Genomic DNA, 17,500 nt, shown 5'->3' on the forward strand with positions numbered 1-17,500 from the left:
CATCTCCAACCTGACCTAGCCAAATCAGAATTACCCGTTTTCACCACAAATCTACTTCTCCAGTTGTCCCTGTCTGAGTCAATGGCATAACCAACCAACCAATCGCTCAGACCAAAACTTTATGAGCCGCTCTTGATTTCTCCCGTGTGCGGTCCCTCAGCAAGTTGGCTTCAAAAACACATCAACCGTCAAGCCACTTTTTCCATTTGTACCATTGCCTCCCAACCTCTCACATCTGGACCACTGCAATAGCAGTGAGCTGGAAGGGGTTGTAACTAGTCACCTGCTTCCCTTCTTGCCTGTAACAATACATCTTCTATATAGCACCTGAAATGATCTTTTAAACATGGACCTAGTATCACGTCACTCCCGTCCTTAATATCCTCCCATGGCTTCCTGTTACAATGACTAACAAAGCTTTACATAATCAGCCCTTCTTCCTCTCCAGCTATTCATTATCAGGCAGACACACTCGCTTGCGTTCTGTTCCTCGAACACATTAAGGATGTTTCTACCTTAGAGCCCCCACGATCTCCACTGCCACTGCTGGATACTCTTGCCCTGACTCTCTTGGAGAGCTGAAATCCATGTTGTTGAGCTCATGAGATTAGCCTCTATCTCTGCTACCATTTTGTTCGTGAACCAATACTAGGCTGGGAGGGAAAGGTGATGTAGGTATCTGAAAATCAAGTCTGGTTTGGGTTTTCTGTTCTTTTGAAACTACAAGAGCACTAAATACCCCCTTTGGTATTAGACATGAGGTAACTGGCAGCTGAAAGGCAAAACAAACAAACAAACAAACAAACAAAGTAGCAAATGTCTACGATAGAACTTATGGCTGGGAGTTCTGCCATTCAGGAATTCTGTGTTTAGGACCACTATCCCCCTGCTCTCCCCCCCCCCACCCCGCCCCTTCTCAATGATCATAGTCAGAAACCAAGGAATTGGGAAAAAACAATTGAGCATCCTTCAGTATCAGGCTAATAATGTAGGATGGAAAATTATAGCATTATAATTTGACATGGTATCCGAATAGTTCTAAGGCATTTTATTGTGAGGGTTACATGCATTCATTTGTCAAGGTAAACCCTTAAAATAACCACAATTTTTGTAATTTTATTTGAAGAACTCTTCACTTTAAAGAAAAGTCAAGTGGCCTCTGCCTCTTTCAACTTCTGAGAGTCATTGGTTAGAGAGATGCTATAGTGGGTAATTATGAGAGATATAGGGTAATATATATTAGAACATATTAGTGGGTAATTTAGTTACAGCAGTACCACATTAAAAGATTTCAGAGGGTACTATTCACTCTATATAATGGGGGTGAACCCCACTCTATATAATGGGGGTGAACCAAACCTTAGTAAGCTATCTATTTCCAATCTATTCTATGTGCCATCAACATTAAAAGTTACTTCGACAACTCTCCAACTGTTTTTATTTCTTTTCCCCCTTCTCTTCATACTTCTCCCCATTCTCTCTTTCTTAACTTATGGTGGCCATCTTGAAGGCAACTAAATTAATTGGGTTGGGTAGAAAGGTCTCTCAAAATAGATTCGATTATGCAGCGGTAACGGAAAATCTCCAAATCTCGACGGCTTCAAACAACCAAATTTATTTTTCGCTCATGCTACCTGTCCATGGTGAGTCACCAAGCAAGTTCTACTCATTGTAATAACTCAGGGACACGAGCTAATGCAGGCTACATTTTGACACATGCTTCTATTATTGCAGAGACAGAAGGCAAGAGCATGGTAAATTATATTCAGGCTCTTAAAACTTCTACCAGATTCCAGGAAAGTGGTGGCTAGGCTGCTGGTTGTATAGTTTTCGAATCTTCCAAAATCCTCACAGAGCAACTACATGGAAACAAAAACAGAATATCCATATACATTTGCAACAAAACTAGGTGACAAAGTTTCCTCCAAAACCCCAAAAATACAAGCAAACGGAGGCAACCTACAAACTACCAACAGCAATGAAAGCTTCATGGACCAGCATGTGCGCAAGAGGGGCCTGAGGAAAACAACAGGGTGGATGAGATTCCCAAGAACAATAGAATCCCAAAGAGCTAGGAGATATTCCTCGGAAATCGTGGTTCAATAACTTAAGAACAGTAGGTGAAACTGGGAGGGGTTTCCCCAATCTGACAGCAAGCGAATGCAAGGAGATTGTGGTAAAAATAGAAACAGCTAGAAGAGTTTGTCTCTGTGAACTCTTAAGACTGATTAGCCAGGGCTCTGTTTTATCTATCTATCTATCTATCGAGAGAGAGAGAGAGAGAGAGAGAGAGAAAGGGAGTGTGTGCACTTGTAAGTGGGAGAGGGGCAGGTGGAGAGGGGGAGATGGAGAGAGAGAATCCCAAGCAAATTCCATGCCCAGCACAGAGCCCTATGTGGGGCTCGATGCCATGACCCCGAGATCATGACCTGAGCCAAAATCAACAGCTGGATACTTAACTGACTGAGCCCCTCAGGCATCCCCAGTGCTCCGATTTAGGTCAGATTCCTACATTGAGAAACTGCTGGAAATGGAATCAAAATTGAGCTGCGTAACAATTTTCCTCAGGCCATCGCAGAGTAACTGGAATGGCATTTGTCATATGTTATATCTACCATAACCAGAAAAAGTTATGGACAAGATATAGGAGGCAATTATTTTTGGACATGATACAAGCTGTAATCCCCGAGAAAAGAAAAAAAAAAAAAAATGAAGGGAGCCTTATAATTGCCCCTGCTTTCTGCCTGGAGACAAATTCCAGTCCACAGTGCAGGAAGTGTATCCCAAGCAGAGCCTGGCAACCTTGCAGAGTTGAGAACAGAGTGAGACTAAAAATCAAGAAGACTATAGCAAACTTAACGGGGCGCCTGGGGGGCTCAGTCGGTTAAGCATCCGACTTTGGCTCCGGTCATGATCTCATGGCTCATGAGTTCGAGCCCTGCATTGGGCTCTGTGCTGACAGCTCAAAGCCCGGAGCCTGCTTCGGATTCTCTCTCTCTCTCTCTCTCTCTCTCTCTCTCTCTGCCCTTCTCTGCTCATGCTCTGTCTCTCTCTCTCCCTCTCAAAAAGAAATCAACATTAAAAAAAAAAAAAGTTTTGCCTAAAAAGAAAAAAAGAAGGCTATAGCAAATTTAAGAGCAAACTTTACTCTGGTACAGTACCAGAGAGAAGGGAACTACATAAAGAAAGCTGGACATCTGCAAAGGAGTCTCCTTGGGTCTTTTCCTGAATTCTGAGTTGCACATACACATAATGAAACTCCATGGGGTGAGAGAGAAAAAAACAACAACAGAAGAGCTATAAGCTATGAGCTCCAAGAACTCACACAGGAAAGGGAAGTTTTTAGCTCTTACCATCCAGAGTGGAAAGTCCTCATTAAATACCCAGCACACTCAGAGTGAAGATACAAAGGGTCACTCCACCGTAGCAGAAGTAAACTAGCCAAGAAGAAAGGCCACCGTAAGCCCACCATGCCAAGCCTTGAAATGATTAAGGTGATACATAAGTGACTTAAGTACTTACCAGACAAAAGTTCAACACTTTTTTAAAGGAATTCAACTAATTCTGACTCTCTACAATAAAAAATGTACAATGCCCAACATTTAAAAAACTTTACCAGACATGTGAAAAGGCAAGAAAATGTGACCCACAAGAAGGAGAAAGAATGGTCAATGGAAACAGAAAAGAGATGATGAAATTACAAGTCAAGGATTTTTTTTCAATTGTTATTTATTTTTAATTTTTTTTTTAGTATTTAGTTTTGACAGAGACAGAGCACGAGCTGGGGAAAAGATGGGGGGAGGGGACAGGGACACAGAATCCAAAGCAGGCTCCAGGCTCTTAGCTGTCAGCACAGAGCCTGTCTCGGGGCTCGACCTCAGGAACCATGAGATCATGACCTGAGGCAAAGTCAGAGTTTTGACTGAGCCACCCAGGGACTCTATTTTTATTTTTTTTAATGTTTATTTTTGAGAGAGAGAGAGAGAGAGAGCAAGCTCACAAGTGGGGGAGGGGCAGAGAGAGAGAGAGAGATAGAGACAGAGAATCTGAAGTGTGCTCTGTGCTGACAGCAGACAGCCCGATGTGGGGCTTGAACCCACAACCAAGAGATTGTGACCTGAGCCCCAACTTTCTTTTTTTAAATCAGGAATGAGTGTTAAGTTTTGTCAGAGGACTTTTCAGCAACCATAATCAAATTGCTTTTTAGATCTATTAAAATGGGGAATTGTATTCACTGATTTTCTAACACTCAGCCATTAAGCTGCACTTGAGTCATGATCGATCATCTTCAATGCCCTGTTGCTTTCTGTTTGCTGGTATTTTCTTTTGGGGATTTTCTTATTGATATTAATCCAATGATATTTGACAAATGTATCATTTATAAATATGATCTTTTTAAAATGTTTAATGTTTATTTTTTTTGAGAGGGGTGGGAGTGGGGGAGGGGCAGAGAGAGAGAGGGGGACACAGGATCCGAAGCAGGCTCCAGGCTCTGAGCTGTGAGCACAGAGCCCCAAGCAGGGCTTGAACCCACGAACCTGAGCCGAAGTCGGACACTTAACTGACTGAGCCACCCAGACGTCCCTATACCTATGATTTACACTAAATCATTACAAATTGGCAAAATTGGTAATAACTTCATTGCTATGAATAAGAGATTGATATTTGGTTTCTTATTTTGTTTTATCTTTATGAGGTTGGGTACTGTAGCTGTTAACTACTGTTAAAATCACGCTGCCTAACAAGCAACCAGAAAGCCTGAGGCTTACAGCACTAAAAGGTTTATTGCTCATGTGACTGAGGTGCTTCCGACGACATCAGCTGGGCTAACTTACACATCTGCAGTTCAACCAGTTGTTGGCTGGGAGCACGTGGAAGAACCAGGCTCTGTCCCACGTGCCCGTCATCTTCTTATCGCAGTAACGCTGCTCTTACAAGAAAGAGAAGGCTCACTCAGGCAAGTCATTTCGAGCCTCACCTTGCGTCCCATTTACTGATGAGGCCAAGGCCAAGTTACACAACCAATCCTACTCAGAATGGGAGAGCGTGGCAAAGTCGTGCAACAAAGTATGCGGACACCATGAGGCACGTGGGGCCATTTCGGCAGCTGTCTCAGTTTTTCCTCCTGGCCGCAGTTAAACACATCATTTCCACATGTCGAGTACGCACATTCCCATCCCAAAGCCCTCGAAAATCTCAGTCGGGTTTAGGATTTCACCATCTAAGTAAGGTCTGCTTGCGCCTACGCTTGAGCCAAGGACGTATGAACCGGATATAGGAGAGGCTAAGCCTCTCACATGGCCAACATAAGTGGACGAAAACAGAGACAAGATAATAGCAAAAGAGCTATCATTTGGGAAGTGTCAGGATGGAAGCAGATAGCAGTCACTGGCCCATAGCAATTCCCAAGTCCCACTGGGAGTGTATGAGCAGGTCCCTCTGCTCTATAGATGGGGAATGCTTCGAATTTCTATTGCTGCGTAACAGTAAATAACTAGTTATCACCACAAACTAAAACAACGCCCATTTATTATGAGTTTCTGTGGGTTCAGAAACTGGGCACGGTTTACCTGAGTCCTCTGGTCCTCTGCGTCAGAACCTCTCACAAGGCTATAATCAAGATGTTGGCCAGAGTTGGGGGTCTCATTTGAGGCTTGACTAGGGAAGTCATGTGGTTGTTAGCAGGATCCAGCTCCTTCTTAATTGCTGGACTGAGGGCCTCAGCTATTGAATGGTTATTGGCCAGAAAGTGCCCTCACTTCCCTGCCTTGTGGATCTCTCCATAGGACAGCTTACTTCATCCAAGTCAGCAAGGGAGAGTCATTAGAGTCCACTAGAAAGATAGAAATTAGAATCATATGTTAACATAATTACAGAAGTGACGTACCATCACTTTAGCCAGATTCTATTAGAAGCACCTTACAATAGCTTCTCGGCCTTTTGGCTAAGATCTAGTGTAGAAGCACCTTACAGGTTCTGCTCACACCCAGGAGGAGGGAGTTACACAAGGGTGTGACTACTAGGAGGCAGGGGTCATTGCAGGCCATATTGGAGTTTATCTGCCACAGTGGAAGTGACATCCCTGTCCATTGTTTCCCAAGGCTCTTGGCTTCACCATCTACATCTTTCACTTGAGCACTTCTGAAGAGAGCACTGGAAAACACGCCTCTGAACAACATCCTCAGCCTGTGTCCTGGCCAAAGAAAGCTGGGGGCCCGGAGTCTTTTTTACATTTAGTCCCTTTTAATCTAGGCTGATGCCACTTTTTATTAGTATAGCTCCCTAAAAAGTTCTTTGGATCTTCTGTGCCTGATTTAAATCCACTCTCTACACCAAAAGCCATACCCCATCATTTTTGAGATCTTGCTTGCTCTCTGGGTTTAATCACTGATACTTTAAGGTATCAATCAAGCTGCTGAGGGACAGGAATCTCACGTTTCCTCAAAGTCATCTTAATCAACTGGAAAAGTCTATTAGATAATGCCTTGATTCTTTCTCAATGCCTTGATAATGCCTTGATTCTTTCAGAGGTCTTGGCAAAGGGTCTTTCAGTCCTTGACTTTGTTTTTACTTAAAGCTGTATCTTAAGTCAGATCTTTTAATGGCTTAAAGGGATGAAGATGAGTTATTATTCTAGCACCTTTACATTCCCTCTAAATTCTACTTTAAACCTGGCTAATTCTCTTCCGAGTGATAGTTGACATTTTCAACATCCTGCCTAGGAATGTCTTTCCTCAAGCCCAAATGTTCAGTAGATACATTTTCCACCTTCCAAGTTACTACAAGGTGCTAGGTTTCTTTCAGGCATCTTTCAGCCTCCCAAAATAATTTTCTCATCATTTTTCCAAGTCCCACCCACAGCTCAGCTCCAATGTCACATATATTATTTTTTTGATTTGGCACCAATTTCTGTATCAGTTGTCCATTTAAAAAAATTTTTTTTAAATGTTTATTTATTTTTGAGAGATAGAGACAGAGTGTGAACAGGCAAGGAGCAGAAAGAGGGAGACATAGAATCTGAAGCAAGCTCCAGGCTCCGAGCTGTCAGCACAAAGCCCGATGCGGGGCTCGAACTCACGAACCACGAGATCATGACATGAGCCGAAGTCGGAAGCTCAACCGACTGAGCCACCCAGGCGCCCTTGTATCAGTTGTCTGTTGTTGTGAATAAATCATTTTAAATATCAATGCCTTAAGATAATAAGTATGTGTTTAGCTCACAAATCCATAGGCTGGTGATTTAGGTTGGACTTGGCTGGGCAGCATTTCTGGTCTCACGTGGACCCACTCATCTGTCTGGGACAGTCAGATACCTTGATTGATCCAGGATGGCTTGGTCAGGCTAGGTTAGACACAAAATTTTCATAATAAAGGCAGAGAGCAAAATGAGAGAAATCCTCAATTGCATAAGGTATTTTCAAAGCCACGCTTGCATCTTTTTTGTGAAAACCCTATTGGCCAAACTTGCACGGCTGAGCCCAGAGTCAGGGAGGGAGGGCACAACAAAACTCCATTGCGAAGTATGTGCATGTAGGGATAAATGAAGAATTGGGGTTTATTTTGCAATCTAGTATAGGGATCAATGTTGGATTTGCTTCACACAAATAATCTGGAAGTGTTTCTTCTTTTCCAGTGCCCTGGAATACATTATATAGCAAAGGGATTAACTATGAAAGTTTGGCAGAATTATCCTGTGAAACCATCTGACCTAGAGTCCTTTCCATAGTATAGCTCTTCGACAACCTTTTCCATTTCCTTTATGAAAATTAGTCTGCTTAAACTTATCTCTACTGGAGTCATTTTACACATTATGTTTTCCTAGGCCATTACCATTTCATCTAGGTTTCTAAACTTTTTTGTAGGATTGTATAAAATAGTCCTTAAAATTAAAAGTTATTTTATTTTTTCACCATTTTACTTTTTTATATTTTTACTTCCTTGCCCTTTTACTTGATTAAGTTTGCTAGTGACTTGTCTATTTTTTTCCCAACTAATCAAAATACTCCTAATTTTATTTTCCTGTTTTCCAACGTGTGATTTTATCATTACTTCTAACATCCCCCCCCCTTTTGTTCACTGTTTTTTTGTTTTTGAGTTGTACTTTTTTCCATTTTATTTTTTAAATTTACATCCAAGTTAGTTAGCAAATAGTGCAACAATGATTTCAGGAGTAGATTCCTTAATGCCCCTTACCCATTTAGCCCATCCCTCCTCCCACAACCCCTCCAGTAACCCTGTTTTTTCTCCATATTGAAGAGTCTCTTATGTTTTGTCCCCCTCCCTGTTTTTATATTATTTTTGCTCCCTTCCCTTATGTTCATCTGTTTTGTATCTTAAAGTCCTCATTTGAGTGAAGTCATATTTGTCTTTCTCTAATTCCGCTTAGCGAAATTCCATCTGCATAGTTGCAAATGGTAAGATTTCATTCTTTTTGATTGTGGAGTAATACTCCATTGTATATATACACCACATCTTCTTTATCCATTCATCCATCGATGGGACATTTGGGCTCTTTCCATACTTCGGCTATTGTTGATAGTGCTGCTATAAACATTGGGTGCATATGCCTTCGAAACAGCATACCTGTATCCCTTGGATGAACACCTAGTAGTGCAATTGCTAGGTCGTAGGGTAGTTCGATTTTTAATTTTTTGAGGAACCTCCATTTTGTTTTCCAGAGTGGCTGCACCAGTTTGCATTCCCACCAGCAGTGCAAAAGAGATCCTCTTTCTCCGCATCCTTGCCAGCATGTTGTTGCCTGATTGAGTTGTATTTTTAATTCATTTACATTTTAGTCTCTCATCATTGTTACAGTACTTAAAAATTTTTGAGTAGAGTTGACACATTGTGTTGCAGTATTGTTATATTTCACCTATCACTGCTTTAAATATATCTCACAGATTTCATCATCATTTTTTAAAAGCTCTAAAATTTTGGTTTATGTGTCCCCTTTGCTCCAAGAACTATTCATAGAAGTCTTTCTCCAGGTGGGACTAAGGAATATATTTTATTGAGGTGCCTGGGTGGCTCAGTCGGTTGAGCATCCGACTTAGCTCAGGTCATGATCTCATGGTCAATGGGTTCGAGCCCCGCATGGGGCTCTGTGCTTGGAACTTGGAGCCTGCTTTGGGTTCTGTCTCCCTCTTTCTCTGCCCCTCCCCAGCTCATGCTCTGTCTCTCTCAAAAATAAGCATTAAAAACACATATATTTTATTCTCATTTTATTGCATTGTGATTAAAGAAGATTGTATTCTCCCTATTTTGCGGCAATTATAGATATCTTTGTGATATAATAAATTACCAGTTTTTGTGAGAATAATATATTCTCTATTATTTATTATTATTCCTTATTAGGTGCAAAGTTCAATATATATTCAGAAGATATATAGATTGTTGGAATCTATAGGTGAAATCAAAGAAAATCATTTAACGTTGACAAAAGAAATAGCTGAGGCTGTAACATTCATAACATACCTTCATCGTGAACTGTGGCCTTTAGCATTATAGTGCCCTTCTTTGTCTAATTTTCTCCTGGCTTCTACCTTTGTCAAATAGCAATATTGCAATCTTGCTTTTTATGATTTGTATCTGCCTGGTATATTTTTGCCCAGCTCTCTAATTTTTAGCCTTTGTGGGCCAATTGTTTTAAGTGTGTCTCTTGTAAATAAGATAATATGATGTTGGTTTGTGAGCTAATCTGAAACTTTTTGAAAAAAGTGAGGCCTCAAGTTTAAATAGACTTTTGAGCAAGAGAAAACATGAACAAGGGAGAGGGGCAGAGAGAGAGGAAGAGAGAATCCCAAGCAGGCTCCACACTGTCAGCACAGAGCCCCACTCGGGGCCTGAACCCACAAACCATGAGATCATGACCTGAGCCAAACTCGAGTTGGATGCTTAACTGACTGAGCCACCCAGGTGCCCCCCAACCTGAACTTTTCTCAAAGTTTTTATTTAAATGTGTTAACATACAGTGTAATATTAATTTCAGGTGTACAATATAGTGTTCAACACTTCCATACATCACCCAGTGCTCATCACAACTGCACTCCTTAATCCCCATCACCTACTTCACCCATCTCCCCATCCAACGCCCCTCTGGTAACCTCATTTATTCTCTATAGTATTTCTTGGTTTACCTCTTTTTTTCCCTTTGCCCATTTTTGAACTTTTAATAGATGAGTTGAGTCCTTTACTAATTTGACTCTATGCTTGTTATACTATTGTGTGTATATACTATATTCACCGTATGTTTTTCACTATGTGATTTATTGTTTTTACTATTGTTTCTTCGGACATTGAGGGAGATTTCTATTTTTATTCTGGTGATTATCTTCATAATACACTATTACCTTTATATAATTTTTACTCTTTTTCTTACTTAAGTCCCAACTATTTGCTTTGTCAACTTTAAATGATACTTTGCCTTGTACCTTGCCTTTGCAACACAGACGTCTTTGTATTGCCCTTTCTCCCTTCTTTTTCATTTATTTCATTTTTTTTAACGTTTATTTATTTTTGAGACAGAGAGAGACAGAGCATGAACAGGGGGAGGGGCGGAGAGAGAGGGAGACACAGAATCTGAAACAGGCTCCAGGATCTGAGTTGTCAGCACAGAGCCCGACGCGGGGCTCGAACTCACGGACCGTGAGATCATGACCTGAGCTGAAGTCGGACGCTTAACCGACCAAGCCACCCAGGCGCCCCTATTTCATTGTTATTTCTACCTTGTCAAAGCATATACCACTTGATACTATTCTTCTACCCTTATCTCCACTTTTATTTTGGTCTTAGATCTGAAACTAAAGACACTCAAGGCTCACCATCAGTCATTTTGCTGAAGTCCCCCAATCATCTCGTAGTTGGTTGAAGCATGTCTTTTAGTAAGGTCCTTCAGGGTTACAAGTACACTATTTCTTGAGCTCTCACATGATTCTAACTTCGATATATCCTTGATACTTAAAGGACAGCTTAGCTTGATACAAAACACTTATTCTTAGTTCAGTTTTTTTCTTTAAACTTCTTGAAAATGTTGCTCCCCTGTACTTTTTTTGAGAAATCTGATGCCAACCTGACCTTTCCTTTGTAAGAAACTAGCTCTTTTGGACTAGATGGGTTTTTTCCTCACCTTCAAAGTGTAGCAGTTTGCTAGGATATGTCTCAGTTGATCATTCTGGGTCAATTTTCCATGTAACAAAAAGGGGCCCTTTCAAGATAAAGATTCACATCTTTTGCTTTTCAGAAACTTCCAGGGGCAGTTTAAGTATTAGCCAATTCCACTATCTTGAGAAACTTAACAGAAGACCATGGGGAAAGGAAGGGGAAAAAATAGTTACAGAGAGGGAGGGAGGCAAACCATAAGAGACTCCTAAATATAGAGAACAAACTGAGGGTTGATGGGGGGGGGGGGGGGTTGGGGGAGTGGGGAAAGCGGGCGATCACACTGAGGAGGGCACTCACTGGGATGAGCACTGGGTATTGTATGGAAGTGATGAACCATGGGAATCTACCCCAAAACCAAGAGCGCCTTGTGCACACTGTATGTTAGCCAATTTGACAATAAATTATACTAAAAACTAATCAAAAAATTAAAAAAAAAATAACCAATTCCACTGTCTTCTCTTTTGGTAGCTTCCAGAAGCTCCCATTTTACCTGTTACTTTACTGATCCTTTTCCTTCTGGACTTTGTCAGCTCTTCTCTATCCTTTGCTGTCTTAGCTTTCATCATTCCCATCTTCTATATCTTGAAGACATCTCGATTTTTATTTGAATATGTTGTAATTTAGTCTTCATTCCTATGACGCTTTTAATTTTTTGTTCAAATCCTTTCCCAAGCTTGATCAGTTCTCTCTTCACACACATGCCTGTTGAACCTTCATTTTCATTCTGAGTTTTAAATGCTCTGACCTGTGATATTCTTTCACATCTGCACTTGCACTGAAACTTCTTTTAAAGCTCACACCGGAGGGTTGTTACGATTTACCGTATTTGTCCTTTACTCTCTTTCGTTCTCTTTATTTTGGAGTATTTCATCAGCTTGAAAAATCGATTCTCACTTTGTTTTCTTCCTACATATGTCTATGTGGTAAGTTCCCTTTTCTATTTATTTTGACATGCTTGCAATGACAGACAACTCTATGGGGGCAGAGGTAAAATGGGAAATGGACTGACCGCCTTTCTCTGTTTCTTGGTCTAAGAGAGCCTTTTTCTGTTGGTCAATGTTGTAAAATTTCTTTAATAAGTCAAGTGTAGGTAGCAGGGGTTGGGAAGTTGCCCGTTTTCCTCTGAATCGACTTGCTGTTGACAGGCTGTCACCCTCAGCTTTCTGCTTTCTTCTTCCTCTCATCCACCAAGCCTGCTAAGGACACCACTTCCTTTTGAGATGACTTCATCTCTCTCAGAAATGCTGCCGGCCCCATTCATTTTGCAAACCTCTTCCTTTTGACTCCCCCCTATCCACTGCTCTAACCCACCGGGTCTCAGACCTGCTCTGCAGCCTTTTTCCACTCTGGGTGAGACCACAAGGAGCCTGGTTTCACTGAAGTCCCAATTTAGGTGAGGGCCTGCAGCAGAGGTAATCTCTGGGGGATTCTGTAGAAGCAGATCACAGAGGATTTTCTATGTAGGCTTTTGTCATAATTTGAGCAAGGTATAAAGGGGTCCAAGGTAAAACAGGGGGGATGGAGAGAAAGGAACTGCTTTAGGAGTTACCAGAGGAATAACCAAACTCACCTGGTGACTCATCTGACGTGGGAAAGAGAGAGGATACCTGCATTTGGGGGTTGGGTTCCTGAATGCATGGATGCATGGTGATTCCAATTCACTGAAACAGCAACATGAGAGGAGGAGGTTGGGGGAAGGGCAAGGGAAGATAAGTGGAGTCTGAAGTACCCCTGTGAGAATGCTGGTAGACTCCAAGGAGAGTTCTGGATGGAAACATAGATCTGGAGGTTCCTGGTATGGAAACGGTGGTTGAAACCCAAGAATAGATGAAATCATCTAACCAGAGGACAGAATGGGTGAGAAAGAAGGATGAGGACAGAGATTTGGGGCCCAGCAGGAATTAAGGGGTAAACAGAGCAGAAGTATCAGTAAGGAAAGAAGGAATGAAACATCAGGGAAGCAGAAGAGCTGGAGAGAATGGCTAACAACAGAAGGCAAGGACAGAAATAATTACCCCAATGGATTAAAACACATAAAATACGCTAAATGCATCAGATTGACACTGAAAAAAATATCTAGTTGCTGTTAGAGGATGCCTGGGGATTAACCCATTATTTTGAACACTAGTGAACACCGGGAAGAATCTATTTATTCGGCCTCTCCTATATAAACACCACCACTGGGTAACTGGATGGGGAATGTCTCACATAGAAGAATGCCAGGTCATAAATGAAGAGGACTAACAAAACTGGATCCCTAGTCAGCTGATGGACCTGGGGATGAACATCACGACAGGGAGAGAAAACCAGACATTACGTGCCTCCTGATGGAAGAACACAACACCGTCCTGGTTGTCTGACACAAAAAGGAAAACTGCATCGTGTGTGATCGAGTCTCTTAAGTCAGTGGTTATGAACGAGGGGCAATTTGGCCTCCCTATCCCCACCAGGAGGTATCTGGCCACGTCTGGAGACATTTTGGATTGTCACGACTCGGGGAGAGGGTGACACTGGCATCTGGCGGGTAGACGCCAGGGATACTGCTGCCCCCCACACCCAAAACTTATCCAGTCCCAAATGTCAATAGTACTGAGGGTGAGGAACTCTGTATTGGATCCAACCACCAATCTTCAGGAAATATAGAAGACAGAGAACATGTCAAACGACACCACAGAAATAGAATCAAAAAATCCAGAATTTGAGAAATTCTCCCTGAAGGAAGGGACGGAGGGAGGGAGGTGCTACCCTGTACTACCTGGGAGAGGGGCCCTCCAAGTGGTCTGGTGTGCCAGGGAGTCAGGCAACTGGTGGGGAGAGCTGATGGGAGGGGACAGGAAGCACGGTCATCAGGTCTGTCAAACTCTTTGGGTGGGAGGTAGTGAGTTTCAGCAGGTGGGCACGGGGAGGAAGAAGAGCTCACGTAGGATGAGGGGCAGATGCTGGAAGGACAGAAGGGAGAAACCTTGAAGGAGGAGTAAGCATGGGGAAGACAAGAAAGGAAGAAACTAGGAGGCCATTCAGACACTGAAAGAAGGGAGTCAGGGTTGGGGGGGTGGTGAAATGGGATAGCGGGGTCACGGTATGGGGCGGGGGTGACTGTGGGTTGCAGTTTGGGGAGGAGTGGCCAAAGAGTCCGAGTTGGAGAAGGGGGTGCTGGGGTCAAGGGATGAGGGATGGCTTTGTTTCCCCCGTTCTGCTGATTTAAGTCCCTGTACATAAAAGTCCCTTGGGTTTAGGTGGTCCGGGGCAGGACTGGAGCAGTGCAAGGTGGGCAGGCACAGTCACTTAGAACAAGGAGGAGGATCCCTGCTGTCCAGGAGCACGTCTCGAGGCGGGATCAGTGAGTCTGGGCAGGCAGGGTTAACAGGGGTGCCTGGGCCTGAGGAATTCTCTCAGGAGGCCCCTGGGTCGGCGACAGGATTCTCTGCTCAAGCTTGGCGTATCGTGGAAGGAGGGCCTCGTAGACCTGGAGGGGCAGAAAGAGCTGGTTAGACTGGGGAGGGGGAGGTGCCTCTTACATCTCTCTGCAACTTACAGTTTTAAAACTTAATACCCCATTTACTTGTAATTGAGGCTTCTGTGCAGGGCAAAAGAAAGGAAGCATCAATTCGCAAAAGAGGAAAAAGCTAGTAGTACTCAAACCTGCAGCCTAAGGTTTTTTAAACAGGCAAATTAGGACGAACAAACAATTTCCGTTACCAGGTTTACAACATTTTTTAAAATTCCAGGTCCCTGGTAATGCTGTCTCGGGGTCTCTTCCCAGAGCTGGTGAAGTCGGTCGTGCAGCCCTTCCGGAAACCAACTTGACCGCACGCTGGTGTCAAAGGGCATAAAAATGCCCACAGCCTTTGACCCAGTTACTCTACTTCTGCAAAGTTCTCCTAAGGAAATCCTACGTGTGGGGGGCCAGGCCTACTGAGGGTCTTCTTAGACACCACTAAACGGCCAGTCCCCTAAGAATACCACAGGCCACACGCTGGCCCTCAAAAGGATACACTGGAGAAACGCACCTGTCGGCACAGTGGCTGTAGGTGGACCTCTTCAGCGAAAGACCATGCAGCGGTCCTTACAGCAGTCTGCACAAGTGTCCAGGAAAGGGTCTCCCTGCCGTCTCTCCTCCCTGACCCCCATGTTACAGCTCAGGCGCAAGGAGATGGAATCCACACCATACAGGTGCACGAACCACCCTGGCTCTGGAACCTCCTACCACAGGAGTATCTCTTTGAACAACTCCATAGGCAAGAGACATGCCCCTGAGAAGTCACTGTACTGAGGGAAGCCCTACGAACGACTTCCTGTCAGGTGTATATGGTTTTCCCACTCCAGGTGCAGTGCCTTAATTGAAGGTCACTTTTAACATAAGCAATGTGTGGCCTAGTAATGCTGTTGACATTCCATTTTTATTGTGTCAAAGGAAACAGAGGTAGAAAGTCAACCCAAGTTCAAACTTTCATGCAGAATAGAAGGTTTTGTTAACCTTTTACTCACATAATTGCAATTATAATAATTGAAAACCTAGAAGCAACTGTTCTAAGACATATTAAATGCTCAAGTAAATTACTGGGGGGCACCGGGGTGGCTCAGGAGGTTCAGTGTCCGACTCTTGATTTCAGCTCAGGTCAGGCTCTCACAGTTGGAGCCCCTTGTGGGTTCTGTGCTGATAGCACGGAGCCTACTTGGGATTCTCTATCTCCCTCTCACTCTCTGCCCCTCCCCTCTGTGTGTTTTCTCTCTCAAAATAAATAAACTTAAAAGAAACTATTGGTTCAATAGCCATGTAGAATATCATGCAGTCGTTAACAATAATGTGTATGCTCATTTTTTTGGTTTTTTTTTTTTACATTATTTTTGTGAGAGAGACAGAGACAGAGCATGAGTGGGGGAGGGCAGAGAGAGAGGGAGACAGAATCCGAAGCAGGCTCCAGGGTCCAAGCTGTCAGCACAGAGCCTGACGCGGGGCTTGAACCCACAAACAGCGAGATCACGACCTGAGCCGAAGTCGGACACTTAACGGACTGAGCCACCCAGGTGCCCTGTGTATGCTCAGTTTTAAGAATACAAACACACTCATGTTGTGCTGTAGTGTTTTTTTTTTTAAGTGGGCTACAAAATTACATATACAGTATGCTGTGTAATAAACCAAAACCAAAAGCCAACACGGGAAAAAGAGCCAGAAACACAACCCCACATTCTTAACCTTCATTCCTTTTTTTTTTTAAGCTGTTTTCACCCGTGGCTCTTTAAGCCTCGCCTGAGAAGGGCAGGTGCATTTCAGGTGAGCACATGTTGTCTTCCAGACAAGCGACACTTACGACCAAGGGACCCAGAGTTTCTTGAGACTCACAAGCACCACCACTGGCTTATGCCAACCACACCTCTTGGCCTAATTAGCTCCAAAGTCCGGTATTTTAGTAATTGATTATGCAACCACGGCCCACTCTCGGTGCTTCGGGAGCAGCTCTGTGAAGTTGACAGAGAACTCAAGGGGAGCTTCGATCTCCTCTGGGAAGAGGAAACTGCAATATCCAGCTGAGCCGAGAGAAAATAGTTACAGTTTTGTGTTTCCACTGGAGCACAACCAACTAGGTGCCATAGAGCACCTCCCGCTCCCAACGAGTTTACTAACCGGTCCTCAAATAGGTCATGACACCAACAATCACGGACTGTTGCTGCTTGCGACACCTGGTGTTATGAAGGATTCTGAGGTTACACTTGGGTGTAAGAGTAAAGGGTTCCTTGGGCACCCGGGTGGCTCAGTCAGTTACGCATCTGACTTCGGCTCAGGTCATGATCTCGCGGTTCATGAGTTCGAGCCCCGTGTCGGGCTCTGTGCTGGCAGCTCAGGGCCTGGAGCCTGCTTCGGACTCTGTGTCTCCCTCTCTCTCTGCCCCTCCCCTGCTTGCATACTCTGTCTGACATTGCTGAACCACTAAATCAACCCTGGCAACTACCTTCAGACTTCTTGTTATATAATCAAGCCATTATAGTCAAGGACCCTTTTTAAGCCTCACAATTAGTAGGTTAAAAGTAGGCAACCCAGGGGTGCCTGGATGGCTCAGTTGGTTGAGCCTCCAGCTGTTGATTTCGGATCAGATCACGATCCCAGGGTCCTGGGATTGAGCCCCTCATCAGCCTCCACACTCAGCTTACGATTCTCTCTCTTTCCCTAAAATAATAATAATAATAAAAAGTAGGGAGGACAGATATTGTCCCCACTCCACAGACGAAGAAACAGGTTCAGAGATGAGAAGTGCTGTTCAAGGTTACATGGTGAGGGGAATTCAGGATAAGAATCAGAACCCAAAGGCCCTTTATATCAGTTTAGGGTCTTTTTATTACA

General features: G+C 43.4%; 1 protein-coding gene and 1 long non-coding RNA gene across 3 annotated transcripts in view; both read right to left on the reverse strand.

The window, feature by feature from the left end:
• Positions 1-1,027: 1,027 nt before the first annotated feature.
• LOC109248758 (uncharacterized) lies at positions 1,028-6,127 on the reverse strand. Its single transcript, XR_002072243.2, has 2 exons — positions 5,571-6,127; positions 1,028-1,859 (listed from the first exon to the last, which is right to left on the reverse strand). It is a non-coding gene; the product is annotated as an uncharacterized LOC109248758 (long non-coding RNA).
• A 5,734-nt stretch (positions 6,128-11,861) lies between these two features.
• Positions 11,862-17,500, reverse strand: part of XYLB (xylulokinase) — a 59,178-nt gene continuing 53,539 nt past the window's right edge. For both annotated transcript variants that reach the window (XM_019418723.2, XM_019418722.2), the window contains one exon: positions 11,862-14,626. In XM_019418723.2, coding sequence (XP_019274268.1) covers positions 14,589-14,626 — 38 coding nt within the window. In that variant the 3' untranslated portion in view covers positions 11,862-14,588. The remainder of the gene's footprint in view (positions 14,627-17,500) is intronic.

Source organism: Panthera pardus, unplaced genomic scaffold (genome assembly GCF_024362965.1).
Source record: "Panthera pardus isolate Hobbes unplaced genomic scaffold, ASM2436296v1 HiC_scaffold_16, whole genome shotgun sequence".
NCBI lineage: Eukaryota > Metazoa > Chordata > Mammalia > Carnivora > Felidae > Panthera > Panthera pardus.